Raw genomic sequence first — 24,048 nt, forward strand, 5'->3', positions numbered from 1 at the left:
AGCGCCGCCGCAAGATAGAAATCAGACGAGATGAACACATTCGAGTATTGAGTCAACTCACCGAGACGTAATTCAACCTGTTGGGAATAAAATATCGAGTCATGACGAAGACCCACCCAGTGACCCTATGCTATGGAACCATTTGGGATTGAAAATTTTGCAACATTCCATGATCGAGACTCCTCAGCCATTCTCGGGCATTTCGCCATTTCTATTATGCCAGGTTATCTCTCACTCCCCTCGCGCCTCGCGGCTTCGCCTTAACTGCGCGGGGTATTGTCCCACCACGATTTTCATATGAAAATGTATACGGAGAGGCCACGCCAATAGATAATATCACTTGTACACGACATATACTCGGAGTTGGCTTGTTGGAACGGGGAGAGGGCGGGTTTATCTGGAGTTGTATCGGGGTTATTTGTTGATAAAGGTATGGAGTCGGTGGGTTGACTTTATTTGATACTGGAGACGATCTTGGAGGTGATCGCGAATTCGTCAGATAATTTTGTTGAACTTTCTGTTAGTTTTTGGCCAATTCTATTGAAATGTTCAACAGAAAATTAATAGCGAAGCGGTAAAACTGTTCAAGTTGATTTTGACTATTTGCCAGTTTTCAATGAATATCTCAGAATCTAAGGGAGATGGTGACATTTTTGACATAACCTTTTCTATAGCATTCAACTTGCTCTATAAAAAAGGTCATTACATAAATTTTGTTATCTCTCTTAGATTCGGAGATATTAGTCAAAAAGTCAGATGAGAGCTAAGTTAACTTAAATCGTTTTATCGGGTCGCTACTAAAATACTCAATAAAAAAGTTGATAGAATTCAATTTTTTAATGTAACTTATTCTTTTCAGACATTTTCTATAAAATTCCCTCGGCACAAAGTTTCCAAGTTTTTTTCATTCTATTTTTCTTTTTTTCTCATCAAGAAAATAAAACAAAAAAACTTGGAAAATTGGAAACGAAGAAATTCGATAGAAAATATCTCAATTGAATAAGTTATATAGAAAAATCGAATTCTATTGATTTTTTCTATTGGACATTTTCAATTAAACATTTCAAGAGAATCGGCCAAAAACTAATAGAAAGTTCAATAGAAATCCAATAGAATTTTGTAACAAATTCGCTAGGTTTTTCTATTAAATTTTTTTATCCGTGCACTGTTGAAAATTTTTGTCTGAAATTTCCGGTTCACTTTCTGGAGAATTTATCGAATTTAATTACCACTGAAATTTCAAAGGAATTTCGTCATCGAAAATTCAGAATTTCGTGGATAAATGAAAGTGAACCGTAAATTTCGGTTCGATTTTTCGAACCGAAGACTGAAGACAAATAGACAACCAGAGAATTCCGGTAAATGTCGTCTAGAATTTTCAAGCCAGTGCCACTGAATGAGATTTATGAAAAAAAAAACCATGAAATTTCAGATACTTTGTTTTTGTTAATTCAATTTGGTGTAATTATATTTTGTTTAATAAATGCGATTATAATTGCAGTAAATTTGAAATTCAATTTGCGCGAAAAACTGAGGAATGTAATTATTTAATTACATATTGTGAAACTTTAATCGAATCACTATAATATCTTATTTTCATTAAATTCTTCTTTATGATAAAATTCACTTTTTTTTAAAAAAGCTAAACAGTTTTTGTATTATTTTTTCCTAATACTGGATCTTAGGTCTTAAATCTATTTTAACTATAATATTTTGATAATAAATGCGGTATTATCTGTAGTCAAAGTGCACGAGCCACGATTTCTTTAGCAATAATAAAAAATGTGGACTAATTCACGTACAGTTGTGCAAGTTTTCAACGAAAATTCCGGAATGAATAAAATTTTTATATATTTCCTGATTTCCTCCAGGAGATCACAAAGGTCTGAATTAGTTCATTGACGATTGCCATCTCTTCCGACTATTCCACTGTTTTATTCAACAGACCACAACGTCTCGCAAATCTAATAACAACCGGAAGTGAATTTAATAGACCATACGACCGGAGAAAGTGGATTCTGAAAAATGCGCTGGCTCTCAGAGCGATGCATTTGGGGTACGAATTCGTGAGAAATCGGTTAGCAAGAGTCGATGATGCAACTGAAGACGGCTGGTACGGATAGGAGAGAAGAGCAACCCAGATCTGTCACAGGTCTATATGCAACGAGAGCCCGGGGGAGGATCACGAGGGCTGCATTAATCAGTGGTAAAGGCATAGGTGACGAGGAGCCTCGAATACATGTGCTTGGAGTGATGTTGGTTCCATGCATGGACACATTATCCGGGTATTATCTCTTGGGGGGAATCCAACGCGTGCCGTTTCATCATGGGAATGGAGTGATAACGAGATAATGTTGATGTGTATTTTTCTACAAACGTCCTTTCTAAAAACAATTCATGAAGCTTGCCGAACAAACAAAAGAGACTTGAATACCATTCTATGAAACATGAATAAACGAATCATAATTGTCCAAATCATTGAGGTCAGGGGAAAATAGAATAATTCTACTTTCTTAATATTGCGTTCACTAAGGTTTTCTTCGAACAAAGTTAATTAGAATTAATAGCTAGAATTATGAGATTATCTCACATTTTTTACGTTAAGGACAGGAGAATCTGAATGCAATTCATTTATTGTAATATGAAAATTTAACAGCTGATGAATTGAGACATGATTCTCATCGTTCGTATTGCCTTTTGCAATGAAAATGATTACAAACAATTAATTGAGAAAAGTAATATTGAATCGATCAGGAGAAAGGACATCAACATGAAATCGCGCTAGTTCATGAAAAATTTTCATATTAAAGAAAAATCTCAAATTTCTCTCATCAAATCTATTAATTCCTCACAAGTAAATATTCTGTTCTGCTCACGGCATGTGCAGTGAGCATCGTTGATCTTGCTACTCTCATTGGAATAGATCCCAGAGTGAAGATCGTGTGCCCCGATAGAACCTCGCGCGTCTGTTAATTAATTGATCCAGTGTAAATCATCCTGAATTATTCCCACAGAAATGATGAAATTAACCACTTTATGATGACACATCGGGTATTAATTATGAGAGATTGAGATCAATTCCTATCCCAACTTTTTCACGGGAATTTCTCCCGGTGTGAGAACATTATCGCATTTCCAACATTCTTATTGTAGTTTATGCTTGATTTTATAGGGAACCGGTGATATACGACGCATAAAATTGTATTTTTTCGGCATTATCTGGTGATTAAAGTGAATGCTAGGCTTTCTCTTAATTCCAACCGTTGAGGAATTTCTTCCGAATGAATATTTCAGTTTACGAGGTGACATGTTTAGATTTAATTCATGGACCGATGGGAGATTGTCGACAATGATTTGTCTCATCACTTCAAGTAATGCAAGTGACGCCTACAGCTTTGATAATTGCATTGAAAAAGGAAAATTACTTTTACCAAGGAGTCATTTTCTTGGGAGAAGAATTTATTTATTCATTTATTCTTTTAATGAACACCATTCATTAAAAATTAATTTTTCAGTTTTTCAAATTTGACATTTTCTTACGTAAAATAATTTGGAATAATTGTAAATGTTAATAATTGTCAATTGAGTTCGTTCATAAGGGCCAAAAAGGGTAATGAAGCATAATCATCCTGTAGCTCAACATAGTTGTAATAATTATTTTTACACTCCTAAACAATAAATTCTTCTACCAAGAAAATAATTCCTTGACAGAAATAATTTTTTAATTAAGATAATTCCGTGACAAAAGTAATTTAACACAGAAATTCTCGAAGAATTTGAGCACCCCCAGACGAAGAAAAATATCTGGTGAAATTCAACACCTAGTTATTGAATTTTAACAACCATTCGTTGAATTTCAACAAATAATTTTCTCCTTGCAAGATAATCCAAAAGTTCGAGGAATTGCTGAGCTGGTTGTTAAAATTCATCAACCAATTGTTGAAAAAATCCCAAATCTCTCACCAAAATTGGCGAAATTCCGTTGTTAATTAATTTTTTCAACCACCAGTTCCTAAATTCCAACAAACAGTTCTTAAATTTCAACAAATAATTCTCTCCTTATAAGATAATCTCAAATTTCGAGGGATTCCTGAACTGATTGTTGAAATTTATCAACCAGTTGTTGAAAAAATCCCAAATCTTTCCCCGAAATCTGCGAAATTCAGTTGTTAATTCATTCTTTCAACCACTATTTCCCAAATTCCAACAAACAATTACTGAATTTCAACAAATAATTTTCTCCTCACAAAATAATCCGAAAGTTTAAAAAATTGCTGAACTGGTTGTTGAAATTCATCAATCAGTTGTTGAAAAAAATCGACGAAATTCAGTTGTTAATTCGTTTTTTCAGCCAGTAGTTCCAAATTCCAACAAATAATTCTCTCCTCACGAAATAATCCCAAAGTTTAAGAAATTGCTGAACTGGGAGTTGAAATTTATCAACCAGTTGTTGAAAAAAATCGTCAAAATTCAGTTATTAATTCGTTTTTTCAGCCACTAGTTCCTCAATTCCAAAAAATAATTCTCTCCTCACAAAACAATCTCCAAGTTTAAGGGATTGCTGAACTGCTTGTTGGAATTCATCAATTAGTTGTTGAAAAAAATCCTTAAAATTCAGTTATTAATTCGTTTTTTCAGCCACTAGTTCCTAAATTTCAACAAATAATTCTCTCCTCACAAAATAATCTCAAAGTTTAAGAAATTGCTGAACTGGTAGTTGAAATTCATCAACCAGTTGTTGGAAAAAATCCTCAAAATTCAGTTATTAATTCGTTTTTTCAGCCACTAGTTCCTAAATTCCAACAAATAATTCTCTCCTCACAAAACAATCTCCAAGTTTAAGGGATTGCTGAACTGCTTGTTGGAATTCATCAATCAGTTGTTGGAAAAAATCCTCCAAATTCAGTTATTAATTCGTTTTTTTAGCCACTAGTTTCCAAATTCCAACAAATAATTCTCTCCTCCCAAAATAATCCCAAAGTTTAAGAAATTGCTGAACTGGTAGTTGAAATTCATCAACCAGTTGTTGGAAAAAATCCTCAAAATTCAGTTAGTAATTCGTTTTTTCAGCCACTAGCTCCTAAATTTCAACAAATCTTTTTCTCCCAACAAGACAATCCCAGTTGGATTGATTCCCCCTCTCCTTCACCGTTTTCTCGAACCCATTCTCCCCGATCCAGCCCCAAGATCCCGGGATAAGGCCCCCAAACAGTCTCACCAAGCGGCGAAGAGGCCGCGAGACCCCATGTGTCGTCCACCCCTGGCAATTAACTATTGACCCACAACCAGCCCCACAATTAGTTATAGCCTAACGATCTGCCCCTGGGTATCCCAAGAAGCCCGAAGAATCTGCCGATAGCATCCGCCGATATCCTCCGGGTGATGGAGACACCCACGTTGCACCTTATAACCGTGATTATCTAGTTCCACAAAAAGTCAATCCAAATAAAAACTAAATCCAAATAAAAAGTAAATCGTTTCCCAAAGGGAGTCACGCGTGCCTTTGATTTGCATTTTGCACCGGAATACCGATCGTGAATTCTGATCGAGTCGCACCTCCACTATTTGCTAAATTATCCCGTAGGATTGGAATCTCAAACTCGTTTGGCAACACTCGAACAAATCACTAAAAGTTACTTTGCAGATGAAAAAAAAGTGACGGTGAAAAAAATGTCAATGAAATTGTTTTTTCAACAGTTGAATGGAGGCAGGAGTGCACATTCACGTGGGGAAATTCATGCAGCATAATGAAATATTCATAGTTTACATACACAGGTGTGCACACTCGCCAGTGAAACAATTAACGCGCCTTTTTTTCGCGATAACGAATATTTATTTCGTTCCACGGTGCAAGTTTATTGCAACTGTTTTATGATTATGCGCTCAGATTTGAAGATTTCGAGATTAGGAAATACATATTCGGTTTATGTACACCTGAATAAGTATCAAGGAGGAATAACCGGAGTGTCGAGGCTTCGGATGATGTTAATAAGACTGAAATTCGAGAATTTACAGGAGGAGTAAAACGTCGGTGATAAAATTATATGTGAAAATTACCGGTGGAGATTGGAAGTGTCTTCATTGAGCAGCCGGGGAAATTTAATTTGCAGGGAAAAATGTCGCGGAAAGTGATTCTCTGGTATTTTCAATCATTTTCTAGTGTTATTTGCCGTTTGGAGCTGTGAATAACATGAAATTTGAAATTGCGTTGATTTCTCTCCGCAATTTTCTTGAATTTTTTAATTAAAAACATTTGCTCGCAGTTCGGGGTTATAAATTATACTAGGGAGCTTCGCTTCCTGCTCGCTCCGCTCGCCAACCCCATATAGCCCTTATGTTGACCCCCATGACCCTTATTATGACCCTTGCGACCCTTAATTTCGAGTGCCGTATTGTCATCACCAGAAGTCGATTTGGATTTTTATAATGTAGAGAGACATTCCGACCCTTGTGACCCTTAATCTGATCCTCGTGACCTTTATTCTGACCCTCATGGCCCTTGTGACGCTTATTTGGATCCTTAACCTGATTCTTATAATAATCCTTGTTACCCTGATTTCAACCCTTAATTTCGAGTACCATATTTTCGTCACCAGAAGTCGATTTGGATTTTTATAATATAAAGAGATATTCTGACCCTTGTGACCCTCAATCTGACTCTCGTGACTTTTATTCTAACCCCCATGGCCCTTATTCTGACCCTTGTGACGCTCATTTGGATCCTTAATCTGATTCTTATAATAACCCTCGTGACCCTTATTCAGACCCTGGTGACCTTTACTTTCTGACCCTTGGTTTTGACCCTCCTTTATATTATAGAGAGATATTCTGACCTTGTGACCCTTAATCTGACCCTCGTGACCTTTATTCTAACCCTGATGACCCTTATTCTGACCCTTGAGATGCTTATTTGGATCTTTAATGTGATTCTCATAATAACCCTCGTGACCCTTATTTAGACCTTGGTGACCTTTACTTTCTGACCCTCGGTTTTGACCCCCTTTTATATTATAGAGAGATATTCGGACCTTGCGAATCTGAATCGGACCCTCGTGACCTTTATTCTGACCCTCATAGCCCTTATTCTGACCCTTGAGACGCTTATTTGGATCCTTAATCTGATTCTCATAATACCCTTGTGACCTTTATTCAGACCTTAATGACCTTTACTTTCTGACCCTTGGTTTTTGACCCCCTTTTATATTATAGAGAGATAGTCTGACCTTGTGATCCTTAATCTGACCCTTGTGACGTTTATTTGGAGTATTAATCTGACCCTCATGACCCTTACACTTGTGATGCTTACGACCCTTAATCTGACCCTTGTGACCCTCGTTACCTGTAATCTGACCCTTGTGACCGTTATTCTCACATTTTCTCTCACTAAAAATTCATTTTTCAATTCAATTCTCCGGGAAAAACAGCTCAAAAAGCGATTCCTTAGTATTTCCAATCAATTCAAAATGTTTTTTCCCATTCGAAACTGCGAATAATATATTGTATACAATTCCGCCAACAAGATTCACGTAGAATAAAATCACCTCCCGGTATCTCGGCATTTCCATGGGGTCCATAAAAGAGAGGGAATTTAGAAGATAGTACATAGAATATGAGAAACCACTGGAACGGAGGCGCGTACATATAGAAACCCGGTGAACGTGAGCGATGGCTCGGATACGACGGACTCACGTTCTCGATCGAGCGTGATGTCGAGCGGAGGGTCGAGAGTTCCTCACAATCCTCCGTTTTTTATCCCCCCTTTCTTCACCGTCCGGAGCCCCCTCGCCCCCTCCAACCGACAAACTCATCCAGATTCTCCACGTGTATGATATTCGCAGACGCAACGCCAAGTCGGGGATCAAGAGGCACGAGTGGTGCGCCGATCGACATTGAATGAGGGTGATTTATACTGGATGGTTAGATGCTCTTGGGTCAACAAGGAATATTGGCCTGCTGGGGAAAGATATTTTGTGCACACAAAGAAGAAAAGTTTCTTGCTTTCAGTTGAAAGATCTTGCGACGAGAAAAATGTTGGAGGAACATTGTCTAGAAACTCTCGGAAAATTTTACTATACGAATGGATATTGTGTGTTAGATATAAAAAAAAAATTATTATGGAAATTGTGGAGCGAATAATCTAATTGAAATTCGGTCGCAATCATTTCTTTTGGTCATTCGGATTGAAATTCAGTAGCGAAGCGGTAAAACGGTTCAAGTCAATTTTAACTATTCGTCAGTTTTTGATGAATTTCTCGAAATCTAAGGGAGATGGAAAAATATTTGTGAAAACCTTTTTTATAGAGCGAATTGAGAGCTATGAAAAAGTTTTTTACAAAAATGTCGCTATCTCTCTTAGATTCGGAGATATTCGTCAAAAACTCAGCGATTTAAACTGCTCTTCCGTAATTAATTGTTCAATTATAATCGAGAATTGAAATTATTTCCAATTTTCGATGAAAATTGGTGAATTTTGATTGATTTAAGGTGAATTTCTTTTAATATTACTGAAGTGGTGGTTTTGCCGATCCCTGATTGCGATAAGTTATGACGAAATCACGAAATCAGATTTGATATCCGATTTTTCAATTAATTGTTTATAATCATTCTCATTGCAAAAATCAATACGACCGATGAGAATCATATGTCCCAATTTATCAGCTGTTAAATTTTCATATTACAATAAATGATTTGCTCATGTTCTAATTCCTACGCTCACTGAATAAGATTTTAATCATAATTACAATTCAATTCCTTCTAGAACACACTTTAGAGTGTGAATTTCTGGAATTCAATGTTTGTTGATACTCTGGTAAAAGTGCGTGCCCACACTGATAGAATGATTCATTTATTCCAAACGAGATTCGTTAACTATTAATGAATGGTAGAGTTGAATATGACCAAATGAATATTCGTTAATAGTTAACGAATGGTTCACTTGAATGGGGAAAGTCAAATCAAACAAGGCTCCTCAAATGTACATTCGTTAACTATTAGCGAATGAACATTTGGTGGGACCGAATAGACCCTAACCTCCAATCAAAATCCATTCGTTAACAATAATTAATCCGCTCTATCAGTGCACGCTGTTACCAATTTTTAGTTAGTTCACACGGTAATTCAATTAATCTGTTGTTCATCTCATCAATATAATTCCGTCCTTAGAATATTGTGATCGTGTTTTCACCACCAAATTAAAAATCAAAACTTCATTTGGAATATTGAGTCACAGCTTTTTTTTATTCATATCAGAAATTTTTTATTTGGATATTAATATTATTTGTTCAAAGTGAAAAAATCGATCATCATTTTCACTATATTGCATTCAGATTCTCCTATCCTTAACGTCAAAAATGTGAGATAATCTCATAATTCTAGCTATTAATTCTAATCAACTTTGTTCGAAGAAAACCTTAGTAAACGCAATATTAAGAAAGTAGAATTATTCTATTTTCCTCTGACCTAAATAATTTCGACAATTATGATTCGTTTATTCATGTTTCATAGAATGGTATTCAATTCTCTTTTGTTTGTTAACCATGCTAAACTTTTTCGGGATTCCAAACGGAAAATTTTGAAAAAAAATTTCAACAGCGTATTCTCCAGAGTGCATTTCAATTCAATACTATCATACCCACAAACTCTGAATCTTCAGTTGCATTCTTGAGGATCGATAAAGAAACAGTAAACTTTCTAGCTTCGCATTTCGCATGCTGCAAGTACGACTGAGTTCAATCGTTGACTTGTTCTCGCTGCCTTTCAACGGGAGATGTTGATTTTCTTTACTTTAAATTCACGAAGACCGTCGCACGCACGCAGCTGAGATCAAACTAATTGATTACCTCTCCTATACTATTTTTATTTCAGCCACGAGATATGTGAGAATGCGATTATCAGGAATTATTCATGATGACGTAATGACGAAACAGAGGAATAATTAATTGGAAAGAGTGATTGATGTAATCGCGTCGGGTCGAGGGGGGTCAGCTGGTTCAGCCGTGCTGATGTGCCTCACGTGTGATGAGTGGAAATCAATTTTGTCTGCAATACCTCCCCCCCCCGGAGGATCATGCTTTCGAAATACGCCAGCCGTAATCATTGGAATGAAATACATAAGAGCAGTTGAACAACGAATTTCCTTGTTACGGCGCATTACCACGGATTAATGATTTATCAATCATTCTGGGTGATTCTGAACGCGTTACGCGTTAACACGCGATTCGTCAGGTGAGGTCGTAACGCGGGGTCGTAGATGCGGGGCAAGTGTATCGTTAGAAAGTCTCTGGTTTGCTGCGTTGGTGAAGCGAGAGGGAACGGCTGGGCGAGTGAATTTGGTGGGAATTATCCGGTGAGTGATCGATTGTGAGGGGTTGCGATTTCTCGGGAATTTTTAAGGAATAATCGGGATACTCCATCCTCAATTCCGGAATAATATTTCGGTATCCGAAATATTTAATTCTCGATTCCAGAATAATATTCCGGAATCTGGAATATTTTATCCTCAATTCCGGAATAATATTCCGGGGACTTTCTCGTATTGAAATATTGTACGTTGCGTCTATAAGAGATGGCATGTACTGACGACGCGCCGTCCGAATTTAAGTGAAATCGGGCAATAATCACGAGGAGCACTCAGGGAAGTATTTTCATACGTTCTTTCTCCGCAGATTCGTCCTGTCGACTGGCAATTGAGGGTTTTGCGAATTATTAGCGGGTTTCAAGGGGCAATTGGTCGTATTTTGAGACATTCTTTTGGGATTTTTGAATTATTATTGCCACCAGCAACCTCCTGAACAGTTTGAAGTTGCTGGGAGGCCATTGAGCTCCTCACTCTGAGGACTGCTCCGAGTCACTACACGAGGTGGAGGTTTGGGAGGCCCCAAACTTGCACTTTGTCACAGTATAATTGTGTCACTTTATTCTTTTCCTTTCCCTTCCTTTTTCCTCTTCTCTTCGAGTCACTAATTTGACGTACACTATCATCCAGAGAATGAATTTATTCCAATATCGACTGAGAATCCATTTAAAAATTATATGTACCGGAATCCGGAATATTATTGCGGATAAAATATGACGGATTCCGGAATATCATATGCCTGATTTGAGGATTTTTTTCGAGGAAATTAATAAATTGGAGGAAATAAATAAGAACTAATTCTTTGGGTGATATTTTCTTCAAATATACCTGAAATTGCATTCAATATCACTGTTCTGAACATTTCTGATCAACTGCCCATGAAATTTCGATTTTTTTCTAACACTGTGGTCACCATATGCGACCCTGCGGCTTTGAACATCTCCGCGGGCAGACGCCGCCGCGTTATTTAGGCGCCAGCATTGCCGAGTTCACTCTACACTGTCCGGGCGCGTGTAGCGAGTTTCCGACAACGTCGCGTAACGCGGCAATTTCATTTAACACGCGTCATAATCTAAATTCATTAGCAAATCGTAAAACGGTTCCAGTCGATTTTGATTATTCGCCAGTTTTCAAAGAATATCTCAGAATCTAAGGAAGACAGCAAAATTTTAGACATAACCTTTTCTATAGCACTCAATTTCTTCTACAAAAAAGGTCATTCCAAAAATTTCGCTATCTCTCTTAGATTTGGAGATATTCCTCAAAAACTCAGATGAGATCTAAGTCGACGTGAATAGTTTTACCGCTTCGCTACTGAATTCAAAATTATCTCACAAGAAAAAGTAGAATATTCAATTTCCAAAAATGTAATAAAGATTTCATCAACGAAATCAACCAAAATTGTCAATAATTATCGACAAAGTTATCGAATCCTCACCGAAATTCCCTTAATTCTCCCCTCAACATCAAAATATTTCCATCTCCATCCTCAACAATATCTCCATTAGATCAAAAGATCTAAATTCATGACTCCGGTTTGATGTCTAACATATCCGAAAGGGGGTACAGAGAGCGTGTACCCTGTACCGTACGCCAACTCGGACCCAGAGTACCCCCTTGTTACCATAAGTTACACCTACACACTCGTCAAGACTGAATTGTGCACGGGGAGAATATATACATGCCAAGAGGGATACATTTGCTATTACTTTTACCTTCGCTTGCATAACCCCTCCCCCCTCATACCGCATGAATCCTCCGGAGCAATCCATGATCCAATTGCAGCGCGTCTTTGGTGGTCTCTTCCTGGGCATATAACGTATAGTGGCACGAGGATTTCGCTTAATGAAGACAGCTTATCGGCTTACTATTGTCGGGAGTCGTTAGCGGGTGCACCAAAAGCTCCGTTCAATCCTCAATTCTTCATTTGGTTCCTTTGTACGAGTGACATAGATCGATTTGTTTCAATGCGATGTGCATTTGAATACAATGCCCGGTGGAGATTGAAACAATTGTAAGATGATGTTCTGATTGAATCTGGGGGGATCAGGGCAAAGGGTTTTGTTAAAGGATTGAGGTGATACGATCGCTTGGAGTGGTTGGAGAATATGCGACGGATATTGCGAGAATTTTTAGATTTGCGGAGTGGAAAGAGTGTAAGGAACTTCCGCAGTAAGTATATGCACTGAGAGAAAAATCTGAAGTTCGATTTACAATAAGAAAATAGTTGAGGCAGTTTTGGTGAACGATTCGATTTTTTGGTGTATGTGGTACATAACATTATAGTAACTTCACGAGCGTAATTTTTGCAAATCAAAATGCAGTTAAACTAACCAAAGTTCAAAAGTAACCACGACAAATCTATCGTGAGTAGAGCTATAAAATAGTAGCAATGACTACATTCTATTGTAATAATCACTCCTCCGGCCATAGTTACCGTAACCCATGAGAAATTGTTGAGGACTTTTTGACTATAGTTCGATGGTGATGGAATATAGTCAGAAGAATCATATTTTTCTCTCAGTGTGGGAGTAGAAGGAAATGGACTACAGAGCTGAAATTTTGAGAATATATTCTTTGAGTGATTACAAATATCCTCCCGAAGTCCCAAAACGCTGAACCACGTAGATTGTTGAGGAGAAAATATGAAAAATGTGTCATTAACACAGAGTCTTATGGCACCACTTTTTCAAAAATCACAAAAAAATAATCGACAATGGAATAAAAATCCAAACGCTTCACGAGTAGAACCGTATATATTTCAGAAACATATCCCCACAATTTCATGTCATCTCAGGGATTATTTGTAATTATTGAAAATGTATGGCATAGTTTCGGATTTTAGTTACGTTAGAGTAAACTGATGGCTGAATATGGCAACGTTGAGTATAGGATTTTATCGGGACACAAGAATACCAACTATGTCGAACAAAAATGCGTGGTTGTCAAATCTCTCATGAAAATTTTTAATTGTTAAAAAATCCGGATAAATAATGTTTTGGAATAAAAATCATTTGGAATTGATTAATCATGAATGATAAGTGTAAAGAAACCTAAGCGACGATTTTTCAAGGCACATTTTTTTCGCCATCAATTCTTTTGGTCTCATTCTGACAGAAGATTAAGATCTGGTAAGCATAATTTGTCTCCAAAAGTTGACGATTTCGCGCGATTTAAGAGGATCTAATGAGGCCTAATGAGTGCTAATTTTATGATGAGGCAGGACGACTGCTTTATCGGGTCTAAAAAAAAATTGAGACATCCGCGTGAAAATTGAGGCGATGATCAAGGCGCATAGCTTGCTCATTAGTTACGGCAACCTCCTCTCCCTATTTTGAATATTCATGAATAAAGACACGCGCGTGCGAGATATACGAGGAACTTTACGATCCGTAAAAAACCGGATGTCTCTAGTCTGGTGCGTTTTCAGGGCCCTGTCAACTGTCAAATTGCTGAGGCTGTTTTTTCCGACGAATTTACAACGGGGAATAATAAGAAAGCGCGAGGAGAATATTCCCATTCGATTGATTGATTCTTGCATTTGAGAAATGGGAGGAATTTATTTATCATCTGGAGTAATCTCAACTTATTAAAATAAATTTGACAGCAATTTTTCATGAATGGCGGAGCTTTCTCAGCGAAAATACCAGACCATTAGATCCGCGCCCGTTATTGCCATATAAACAGGTGAAAAAAGAAAAACTGTATCATGAGGCTGAGGAAGTCTAGCACGTCCGCGTGAATTTCACCTCCGGGATGAAGGCGAAAGGGGGACGCAAGGGGGAAGAAGGAAGGTGGTAGAAAGTTTTGATACGTGGAAGGGTGTTGGGGTCGACTACTTAAGGCCACTGGGAGAATCATTAAAGTTGAAAATACGAATTGAATGGAACTTTCTTCGAGTTCATTTCGGATAGAACTGACCGGAATGATAGGTGGAGTCAAAATGAGCTGAAAATCTCCATCAACGAAAAATCGAAATTTTCTTAAAATCATGAACGCAACCGCTCTTAGCTTTCAACCCAGGAGTCACGTCGGGACGTGGCGGTGCTGCGGCTCCCAACGAGAAGAACCTGAACAACACCGACACCCTAAAATACAATGACTATTTTCTTGATGAAAACAAACCTCCGTCGTCCTCCACGCGACAAGAACCAATTTATATAGTAATAATGACTGAAATAGTCGTGAAATCTCTTAGGATATAACATCACGCACTATTACACCTCTAGTTGTTGTAATAGAATATATTTAATTCATCACTTTAATTCAGTTTCAATTAATACCTTGAATTCGATGAATTGTCATCAAGAGAGATGTTGTTCAATTATTTAACCTGGAGCTGAGCGACGCAATACAACAATAGCACCCGACACTTATCTCGGTAATGACCAATTCATCGCATCACATTAACTCGAGGGGATGTATACAATTTGTTTTCAGGGAAACCAATATCTCTTTCCTATTTCAATAGAAGTATCATCGAAAGGTTTGTAACTGGTCTAACCTATTACATGCGCGCGCATTCTCATATTTAGCCACGGAGAAGTGCATGCGAGCGCCACTGGTGACCCATTAAACCCTCAACATGTTGTTTAGTGACATCCCAACAATAAAATGAATCTCAAAACCGCCAAATCTCAAATTAAGGGTTCTGAATTGTCGCCAGATGTCATTCTCGAATATCTTCAATAAAGAATGCATCAATATGGGAACAAAACGCGAAAAGAATCTATTCAACGCGATTCAAATTCACAGCACGGTGCTGTAATGACGCTCGTTTCCCCGCACTGCTGACGAATGAAAGAAAAAAGTCAATTGCCAAGAGAAACGCAGGTGAGTGAAAATAAGACAAATCGTTACGCTCAAAGGAGACCACGAAATGAATGAGAATGAAGTGCCAACAAAAAGCTGAACGGGATCTCTTACCTGTGCATATTCGGCGCAAATATCGATCGAGGACACGTAGTTAACGACGTCCTCGATGGTCCAACGATTGACGGCTTGGCCATCACCGCAGGGCATGTGACCGCAGAGTGAGGGACATCTGACTGGTGGAGGTGTACTTGGCCGAGGTGCTGCTTTTGGCTTGGGCGACACGCTTCCCGATCGTCGTGTTTCTGGTCTTTGTCTCTTGCGGGGGGCAAAACCACCCGGAGACGAGAGGTCCAGGGGACTTGTCACACCTGTGTCTCTCTTATTCGCACCTACGGATGTCAATCACAGTTGGTTGATTTACATGGACGAAATTATTTGGGGTGACTTCAACAACTTGTTGGTGAAATTTAACAACCGATTAATTAGAATACAGAAAAAAAATTTCAGTTTCATTCAACAACCATTTGTGAAGTTTTGCATGGACCGCGAAAAGTTTCAGCAAACATTTTCTAACAGCAATCAGCTTGACCCTCTAATTCAATAAATTCAATCAAGTTTGACTGGCGGAGTAGATGGTGAGGGCATTTATACATTTGGAAACAATCCCGCGATCATTAAAAAAAAAAACAATCAATTTCAAGGCAAGGAGCACTTTCCAGAATGGTGTTAACATCGTGACTTAACGCGAAATTTTAACATCGCAATTTAACGCGAAATGTTCAAACCGCGATTTTTTTTTTAATCATTATTTTACATCGCTTCGACCCGATTAGGGTATACTACGATGATGATCAAGACTTTAAAATGGGTAGATCGCACCATTCTACCCGGCCGAGATTTGAACTCGGAACCTTTCGCATGTGAGGCAACGAACTTACCCACTGCGCCAAGCCTTCGGGACACACCGCGATTTAACGCGAAGTGTGAACATCGCAATTTAACGCGAAATGTTAACATCGCGATTTAACGCGAAAAGTTGACACCGCGATTTAACGCGAAGTGTGAACATCGCGATTTAACGCGAAATGTTAACATCGCGATTTAACGCGAAATGTTGACATCGCGATTTAACGCGAAATGTTGACATCACGATTTAATGCGAAGTGTGAACGTCGCGATTTGTCGCGAAGCGTGAACTTTCCGATTTATCGCGAAGTACGGATTTCACGATTTCTCGCGAAGATCGCCGGCATTTGAATATGCCCCATACGATAGTGATTTCTACCGTCCCCCTGCTTGAGACAAGTCTAAACTTCAATTTCAACTGAAGTATCACTTCCCACAATGATGTTAACATCGCCATTTAACGCGAAGTGAGAAGTGGTTCAAGTCAATTTTGACTATTGGTCAGTTCCCAGTGAATATCTCTGAATCTAAGGCAGATAGCTAAATCCTTGTCATAACATTTTCCGGAGAGCGGATGAAGATCTACAAAAAAGGTAATTACAAAAATTTTTCTATTTTCATTAGTTTCGGAGATATTTCTCGTGAACTCAGCTAAGAGCCAAGTGGACTTAAATCCTCCTCTATTCTCTGCAAAAAATGTTCTTTGGGAAAGTTTATGTTTTACTCAACGTACCTTTTAAATAAGTCTCGAGTTCAGCTGCATTTTGCGCAGCATTCGCAGTCCTAACCATATGTAGTAATGCCTGAGTAGAAGACATATCCAGCATCGGTGGGAACACAGGATTACCAAAAAGTGTGTCCTGCTTCGGTTCCTTGGAATCCTTGCCAGATAATGGTGATGTCGTAGGTATTGTCGGTGGTTGTGGTGTCCCAAGAGGTGCCATCAGTCCCACAAAGGGCGTCGCAGCAGTCTTAAACGCTGGAAATCTCGGATCGAGACCCGGTGGATAGCCGTTGCCCCTCGAGCTGAAGTAACTGACGAAAGAAAAAGACAATGAGTGGTGGTCGTGGCCATTTGAAAACATTTCAGAGTTTATTATTTAATACACACTCGTTGGGGTTTGCGTTGTTGTACTTGGCGGCTAGACTTCTCATGAAGTCACTGTAATTTCTGCCCATCATCTGCTCCATGTGCTTGAGATGATGGGGCGCTGGTGGGCCGTCGGGTCCACCAAGTGCAGCGGCATTTGGTGGCGTACCGGGATGACTTGACGAGGACGGCGTCACGCTTCTCGATGACGTTGAATTATTATCGGGCGTGAGTCGTTCCGTCTTCACCTGCAAGTAAAACGTCGTTTATCGATAAAGAGTCAGAGGGTAAGAGGCTACTTCGAAATAAAATCGATTCCGCGTGATTACACATGGAGAGAATATACCAAAAAGAATTACTATGGGGATCATGTTTTATGATTAAACATGGTAATTTTTAACCCTAGTTTGGTCACCATATGAGAACTTGCGACTTTGGTCACCTCCGCAGGGAATCGCCGCCGTGTTATTTAGGCCCGAGCGTTGCCGAATTCACTCTATACTGCCCGGGCGCGTTTAGCGAGGCTTCGGCAACGTCGCACAACGGGAAATTTCATTTAACATGGGAAAAAATTACTCGTCTGTTAGAAATAATTTTTTTTCTTTAGGAATTGTGGATATAAATAATTTTTAAAAATATTATAATTTTCTAGACATTTGAATTGACGCATTCCAATTTTTTAGGATTTTTCGGCTCAGCCAGTCAATGGTAAGAAAAAAAAATCGACCTTCTGCGGCGTTTGCCTCCTATGGTGACCAAACTAGGGTTCAAATTGTTAAAAACGCTTCATTTTTTTGCCAGTTTTTACTATTGAACGACGAGGAATTACTCAAATCATATGAATTTTTACAATGTTAAATTGTAATTTTTTCTTACGATTTAAAATTTTAGTTTATACTCTCGCGTCTCCTACATTTTACTCGAGGAAATAGCAGAAATTACTATGTTGACTAGTAAAAACTCCAGCGGACGACGAGAGCGTCGATTGTTTTCAATTCTTGGAACCTCCTCCCTCCGTCGACCACGCAATGGCCCGGGTGGCGGATTCTATAATTGTAAAAAATTCAATCCTTCCTCTCCCCCTCCTCATTTTTAGAATGAATATACGTGGAGCAAAATTATTGATAATAATTTTCAAGGATGATAAAGAAGATTAAACATGGTTTTTCACTTCGGTTATTCTAAAAATCCCCCTCTCCCTCGTCCTCTTCCGCGAATATTCATTTTGAAAGGTGGAGAGAATTTTTTCAACAGACGAAGCAAAAATTCATGTTTATCCTCCTAAATTTTACTCGTGTCAATTGAAAATTTAAATTTTACACTACCATTTTCTACTATACCTACTCTCAATTTCTACTATGTTCACCAGTAATTTTTCCAAGAGAGTCCATCGTATTTTAATTTTATCAGCCGTATTTTTTCATCCAGCACGTCGTAATCTTCTCATATTAAGAATTACTATAGACCTACAGTAAAAACTAATTTGATATTCTTTCTCCGCAGCCTTGATTCTTATGATTTCAAATATCAGACGACATGACAGTAGTTGGCTTTGAATGATTACATTAATTCGAGATCTATGATGTCAAATAAATGTAAGTAATCGAAATCACGATGAGCAAAGTTGACTAAATAAGAGAGCTAAGGCTAAACCCATCGTTTCAAATTCTAAAAGTCTGCTGTTGACCAAACAGCATCATTTACATGCGCTTGTAGTTAAAATTTCAGCCAAAAATTTTGCCCAGTGCATCCAAAGTCCCTAAGAGATTGTTTTTACGTTGTAAACCCCTCACTTTAAAAAGGCATTAGCATGCGAAAAAACGTCTGGATTCACATTAATCCCATCCAGATTGCATCTAAGATATGGTAATGAAGGCAACGCGCGTGGCGTAAGGAGCTGACTCGCCCGGACACACCGTGAAGCCCCAGCGTGACACTGAGAAAGGCAGGAGGCATAGTCCCATCTCATTTTATTTAACTCTGTTTTAACAAAAGTCGTCCTCCACTTGTTTTGTTACTTCTGCGCTTTATTTTCCCCCCCTTCATTCTCGCGAACGTCCGAGTGACGCCAAGCGGTAAATCTCTTTCTCGCCTCGGAGAGAATTCTTCCTGACACACCACAGGCCGGTGGGGCTAGTCGGCGATACGTGAGTATACCTATTCCCGCTGAGTACACTTGAAACGGTTTTTACCCTGTTTTTAAGACGTTGTTTTATATGCAACGTATCGGAAGCGACAAGTTAAGGACTCGCGTATCCTTATTATCCACATCTGCTCTGTCTTGATAATAACGTACGTGTCTGTACTCTATAAATCAGTCTGGCAAATAAAACCTAATTCAACTATTCAAGTACTTTGGTATTGGCGTTCTCAATATAAACAACGAAGTGTGAGTGTTGTTATGGGAGAAACACGAAAAAAACTGGGCCTGTGAATTTTGTCGTTGATTCCGGGGATAATTGTTGGGGGCCCATTGTTGAATCTTGGAAACTAATGAAATTTTATTGGGCTGAATTTTTCTAGTACTGCTCCAGAATTTTTCCCATTCTTCATATCCTCGTACGTGTCCGCCGGACGTCGGTCATGTTCGGGAGTTGCACGAGCAGCCAATCTCGATCTCAACCTTGGGCAATGTTTGCACGTGTTCTACAGTATTATGTGATAATCAGTGATTATTTTTTTTAGTTTTCCAATTGAATTCAACCAATGATATATCCTAATATCCTTATTATCCACATCTTCTCTGTCTTGAGAATAACGTACGTGTCTGTACTCTATAAATCAGTCTGGCAAATAAAACCTAATTCAACTATTCAAGTACTTTGGTATTGGCGTTCTCAATACAAATAACGGAGTGTGAACATTGTTATGGGAGAAACAGGAAAAATTCTGGCCCTGTGAATTTTGTCGTTGATTCCGGGGATAATTGTTGGGGGCCCATTGTTGAATCTTGGAAACTAATGAAATTTTATTGGGCTGAATTTTTCTAGTGCTGCTCCAGAATTTTTCCCATTCTTCATATCCTCGTACGTGTCCGCCGGACGTCGGTCATGTTCGGCAGTTGCACGAGAGGCAATCTCGATCTCAACCTTGGGCAATGTTTGCACGTGTTCTACAGTATTATGTGATAATCAGTGATTATTGTTTTTAGTTTTCCAATTGAATTCAACCAATGATATATCCTAATATCCTTATTATCCACATCTTCTCTGTCTTGAGAATAACGTACGTGTCTGTACTCTATAAATCAGTCTGGCAAATAAAACCTAATTCAACTATTCAAGTACTTTGGTATTGGCGTTCTCAATACAAATAACGGAGTGTGAACATTGTTATGGGAGAAACAGGAAAAATTCTGGCCCTGTGAATTTTGTCGTTGATTCCGGGGATAATTGTTGGGGGCCCATTGTTGAATCTTGGAAACTAATGAAATTTTATTGGGCTGAATTTTTCTAGTGCTGCTCCAGAATTTTTCCCATTCTTCATATCCTCGTACGTGTCCGCCGGACGTCGGTCATGTTCGGGAGTTGCACGAGCAGTCAATCTCGATCTCAACGTTGGGCAACGTTTGCACGTGTTCTACAGTATTATGTGATAATCAGTGATTATTTTTTTTAGTTTTCCAATTGAATTCAACCAATGATATATCCTAATATCCTTATTATCCACATCTTCTCTGTCTTGAGAATAACGTACGTGTCTGTACTCTATAAATCAGTCTGGCAAATAAAACCTAATTCAACTATTCAAGTACTTTGGTATTGGCGTTCTCAATACAAATAACGGAGTGTGAACATTGTTATGGGAGAAACAGGAAAAATTCTGGCCCTGTGAATTTTGTCGTTGATTCCGGGGATAATTGTTGGGGGCCCATTGTTGAATCTTGGAAACTAATGAAATTTTATTGGGCTGAATTTTTCTAGTACTGCTCCAGAATTTTTCCCATTCTTCATATCCTCGTACGTGTCCGCCCGACGTCGGTCATGTTCGGGAGTTGCACGAGCAGCCAATCTCGATCTCAACCTTGGGCAACGTTTGCACGTGTTCTACAGTATTATGTGATAATCAGTGATTATTTTTTTTAGTTTTCCAATTGAATTCAACCAATGATATATCCTAATATCCTTATTATCCACATCTTCTCTGTCTTGAGAATAACGTACGTGTCTGTACTCTATAAATCAGTCTGGCAAATAAAACCTAATTCAACTATTCAAGTACTTTGGTATTGGCGTTCTCAATACAAATAACGGAGTGTGAACATTGTTATGGGAGAAACAGGAAAAATTCTGGGCCTGTGAATTTTGTCATTTCAAACAAACCTGAGTTGTGTCGAGGCCGTTTTGATTCTGACGCCTTCTACCTCTGGGTGGCCTCGGTGTCACAGCACCGGACAAGTGTGCGCCCTGAGGGCTCCCGCCCCTGGCGTCAATCGCTGTGTTCGCGGCCAGGGTTGTCTCGTCCAAATTTTCCGTGTGTCTGCCTAGTTCAGCAGCTTCAACGCGCTCACCTCTTCGTGGTACTGTGCCTGCTGATACACTCTCACTGGATACCTCACCTGGAACATCGGAAAATAACAACATAATCGTTAGACTTCATTCATTAACTTTCTCCTTAAACTATTTAAGAATATCCATGCACTTTGGCTATTTTTTTCTTTAATAAAATACTTTTCTACTTTTGTAGTGGAACATCGGAGCTTTCATTTAACCCTAAGTTTTCGGACATTTTACAATGATTTTATTATTCAAAATTTGCAGGTCTGCATTGGAATCTTGATACTGAACCGTTGAAAAACGTTTTAAAAATCTGAAAAAAATTAGAAAGTTTATTTTGGAGGAAAATCGATGAAATAATTCAAAATTGCGATTTTTGAAAGTGATAAGCAGTTCCTGTAAATAATTTATAAATAATGAACTGCCCGCCATAAAAATTATTCGTTCGGAATCGTCACAAATTTATTTATATTTAGAATTTTACCAGCAATCAATTTCATTCGTCAATAAAATTGTTTCCGAAAGTTTAAACGATTTCAATTACTTATTTATCAACAATGAATGTTTAAAGAAAATAATAATTCGGTGGAAAATGTAATGTGATTGACGCTGAGTATTCCTGATTTTCTCCAAATTTTTCTGACGCAATTTGATTGACAAATTCGGTTTATAAATAAACCTCAATAGTGGGATTATTCTTAAAAATCGTGAGATAATCAATTTCTGTGAAGAAAAATAAAGTTTCAAGTCTTTATTTTTTTAATTTATCAATAATAAATTCCTCTATATTCCACGTGACTCAGAGGTCACTTTCAGACCGAAATAACACGAATGCTCCTCGTCATAAACTCAGATAAGGAAGACATTCCCCAAACACCCAGAAAAAAGGTATTTCCAGCTTCGTATCATCGATAAAAAATTATAGAAAATCTATTCGTCTTCAATCTTTGTTAATTCGACAACTGCCGAGTACAATCCGACGATAGTTTTTCAGCCAGTGAGAATTTTTCGGCTGAAATTTCCCGTACATTTTTTGGAAATTTTCATCACATTTTAGTTCCACTAAAAGTTCAAGGAATTTCCTCATTGCAAATTCAGAATCTCAGGGACAAATCTATCAGAACGGTGAATTGTATTTCAATTGTTTCCTGACAATTAGTAGAAATCGTGAAAATTCCGGTAAAGGTTCTTCGGAATTTTGAATTAATTAAAAATTCATTCAAATATGTTTCCCCGAAGAGATCTTTTGTCGTGTTGAATCAATTAACTTGAGGACAAAAAAGAAATTTCCCACCAAAACATGATAATTTTCGTAGTAGTAATTGCTCTCGTGAGACATTTATATGTCTTTCGGGTGAATACATTCGTTCTACAGAGAATTATATGAGGCTCCGGTTTTATCAAGTGAATGTTATTGAGTAGTGTATATTTTTGTCCAATAAACATTTATAATTTCCATGGAACAAAAGATAATTTCAAGAGGAAACTACAATTTTCTTGCCGATAAATGTGTTATTGGGAAAACTAGATAATTTCGAGGGGACAATTTTTTTTGGGAAAAAAATATTCTTTCCTCGTCAATATTTTTTTTCTATGGTATAAACCTGTGGAGTTCTCTCAGATCAAATGATTGTCGTACAATAGATTATATTTTTTCCTGCCAACAGTTCGAATTCTTCTAGAGATATTCCTGATGATCACGACGAAAATTTAATTTCTGTGAAAGATATTAAATTTCCTTCCATCAAGTTAGTTAATTTCCCTCAAGTAAATTTCTTCCACTCCGTCAAATATCCTCGTGGAAGATATAGTTGTTCGGCAGCGCTAATTTTTTCTCCCAGTGTGTGTAAAAATTGGAGTTCATGATTTTGGAAAGTTATTAATCGACTATTCACCGAGTTTCAATTTTTTTCTGGTAGTGCACTCGCTGATAATTACACTCTAAAAAAAGATTACTGCTGACAAGTAGGAAAACTACTTGTATTCAGTACCGAGGCGTTTCTGGAGAAAAGCTAATTTTTTTACTTGGTCCAAGTCGAAAATCGACTGAATACAAGTTTTATGCTCCAAGTACAATTAGCACTGGTGACAAGTACCAACTGTACTCATCATCAGTACTGAAAGTACTTGTACTGAGTACCGAGCTGTACTTCTCAAAAGTAGAAAAAATACTTGAGACAAGTAGTAATAGTACTCAAATCCAGTACCAATGGATTTTCGCGGAATATTACAGTAAGATTCATCATACAATGGAGATCGTTGAAAAACGAAGAATTAATGCAAATAAAATTATTGTTTATTGTTCGTTTGCCCCTCAAATGCTTGAAAATTGAAATGTACTGGACTACAGTCCAGTGTAATAAATTCTCGAGCTACAGAGATTTTTT

General features: G+C 38.0%; 1 protein-coding gene across 1 annotated transcript in view; it reads right to left on the bottom strand.

The window, feature by feature from the left end:
* The window catches only part of LOC107043995 (uncharacterized protein KIAA1522), a 159,201-nt gene that overhangs the window by 61,054 nt on the left and 74,099 nt on the right, over nt 1–24,048 (bottom strand). The window contains exons 2-5 of the mRNA XM_015265728.2: nt 21,488–21,723; nt 17,187–17,413; nt 16,809–17,110; nt 15,281–15,558 (exon numbers count right to left, since the gene is read on the bottom strand). Of these exons, the coding sequence (XP_015121214.1) occupies nt 15,281–15,558; nt 16,809–17,110; nt 17,187–17,413; nt 21,488–21,723 (1,043 nt within the window). The remainder of the gene's footprint in view (nt 1–15,280; nt 15,559–16,808; nt 17,111–17,186; nt 17,414–21,487; nt 21,724–24,048) is intronic.

This window comes from Diachasma alloeum, unplaced genomic scaffold (assembly GCF_001412515.2).
Source record: "Diachasma alloeum isolate Michigan unplaced genomic scaffold, Dall2.0 Dall_scaffold_00180, whole genome shotgun sequence".
NCBI classification, from domain to species: Eukaryota; Metazoa; Arthropoda; class Insecta; order Hymenoptera; family Braconidae; genus Diachasma; species Diachasma alloeum.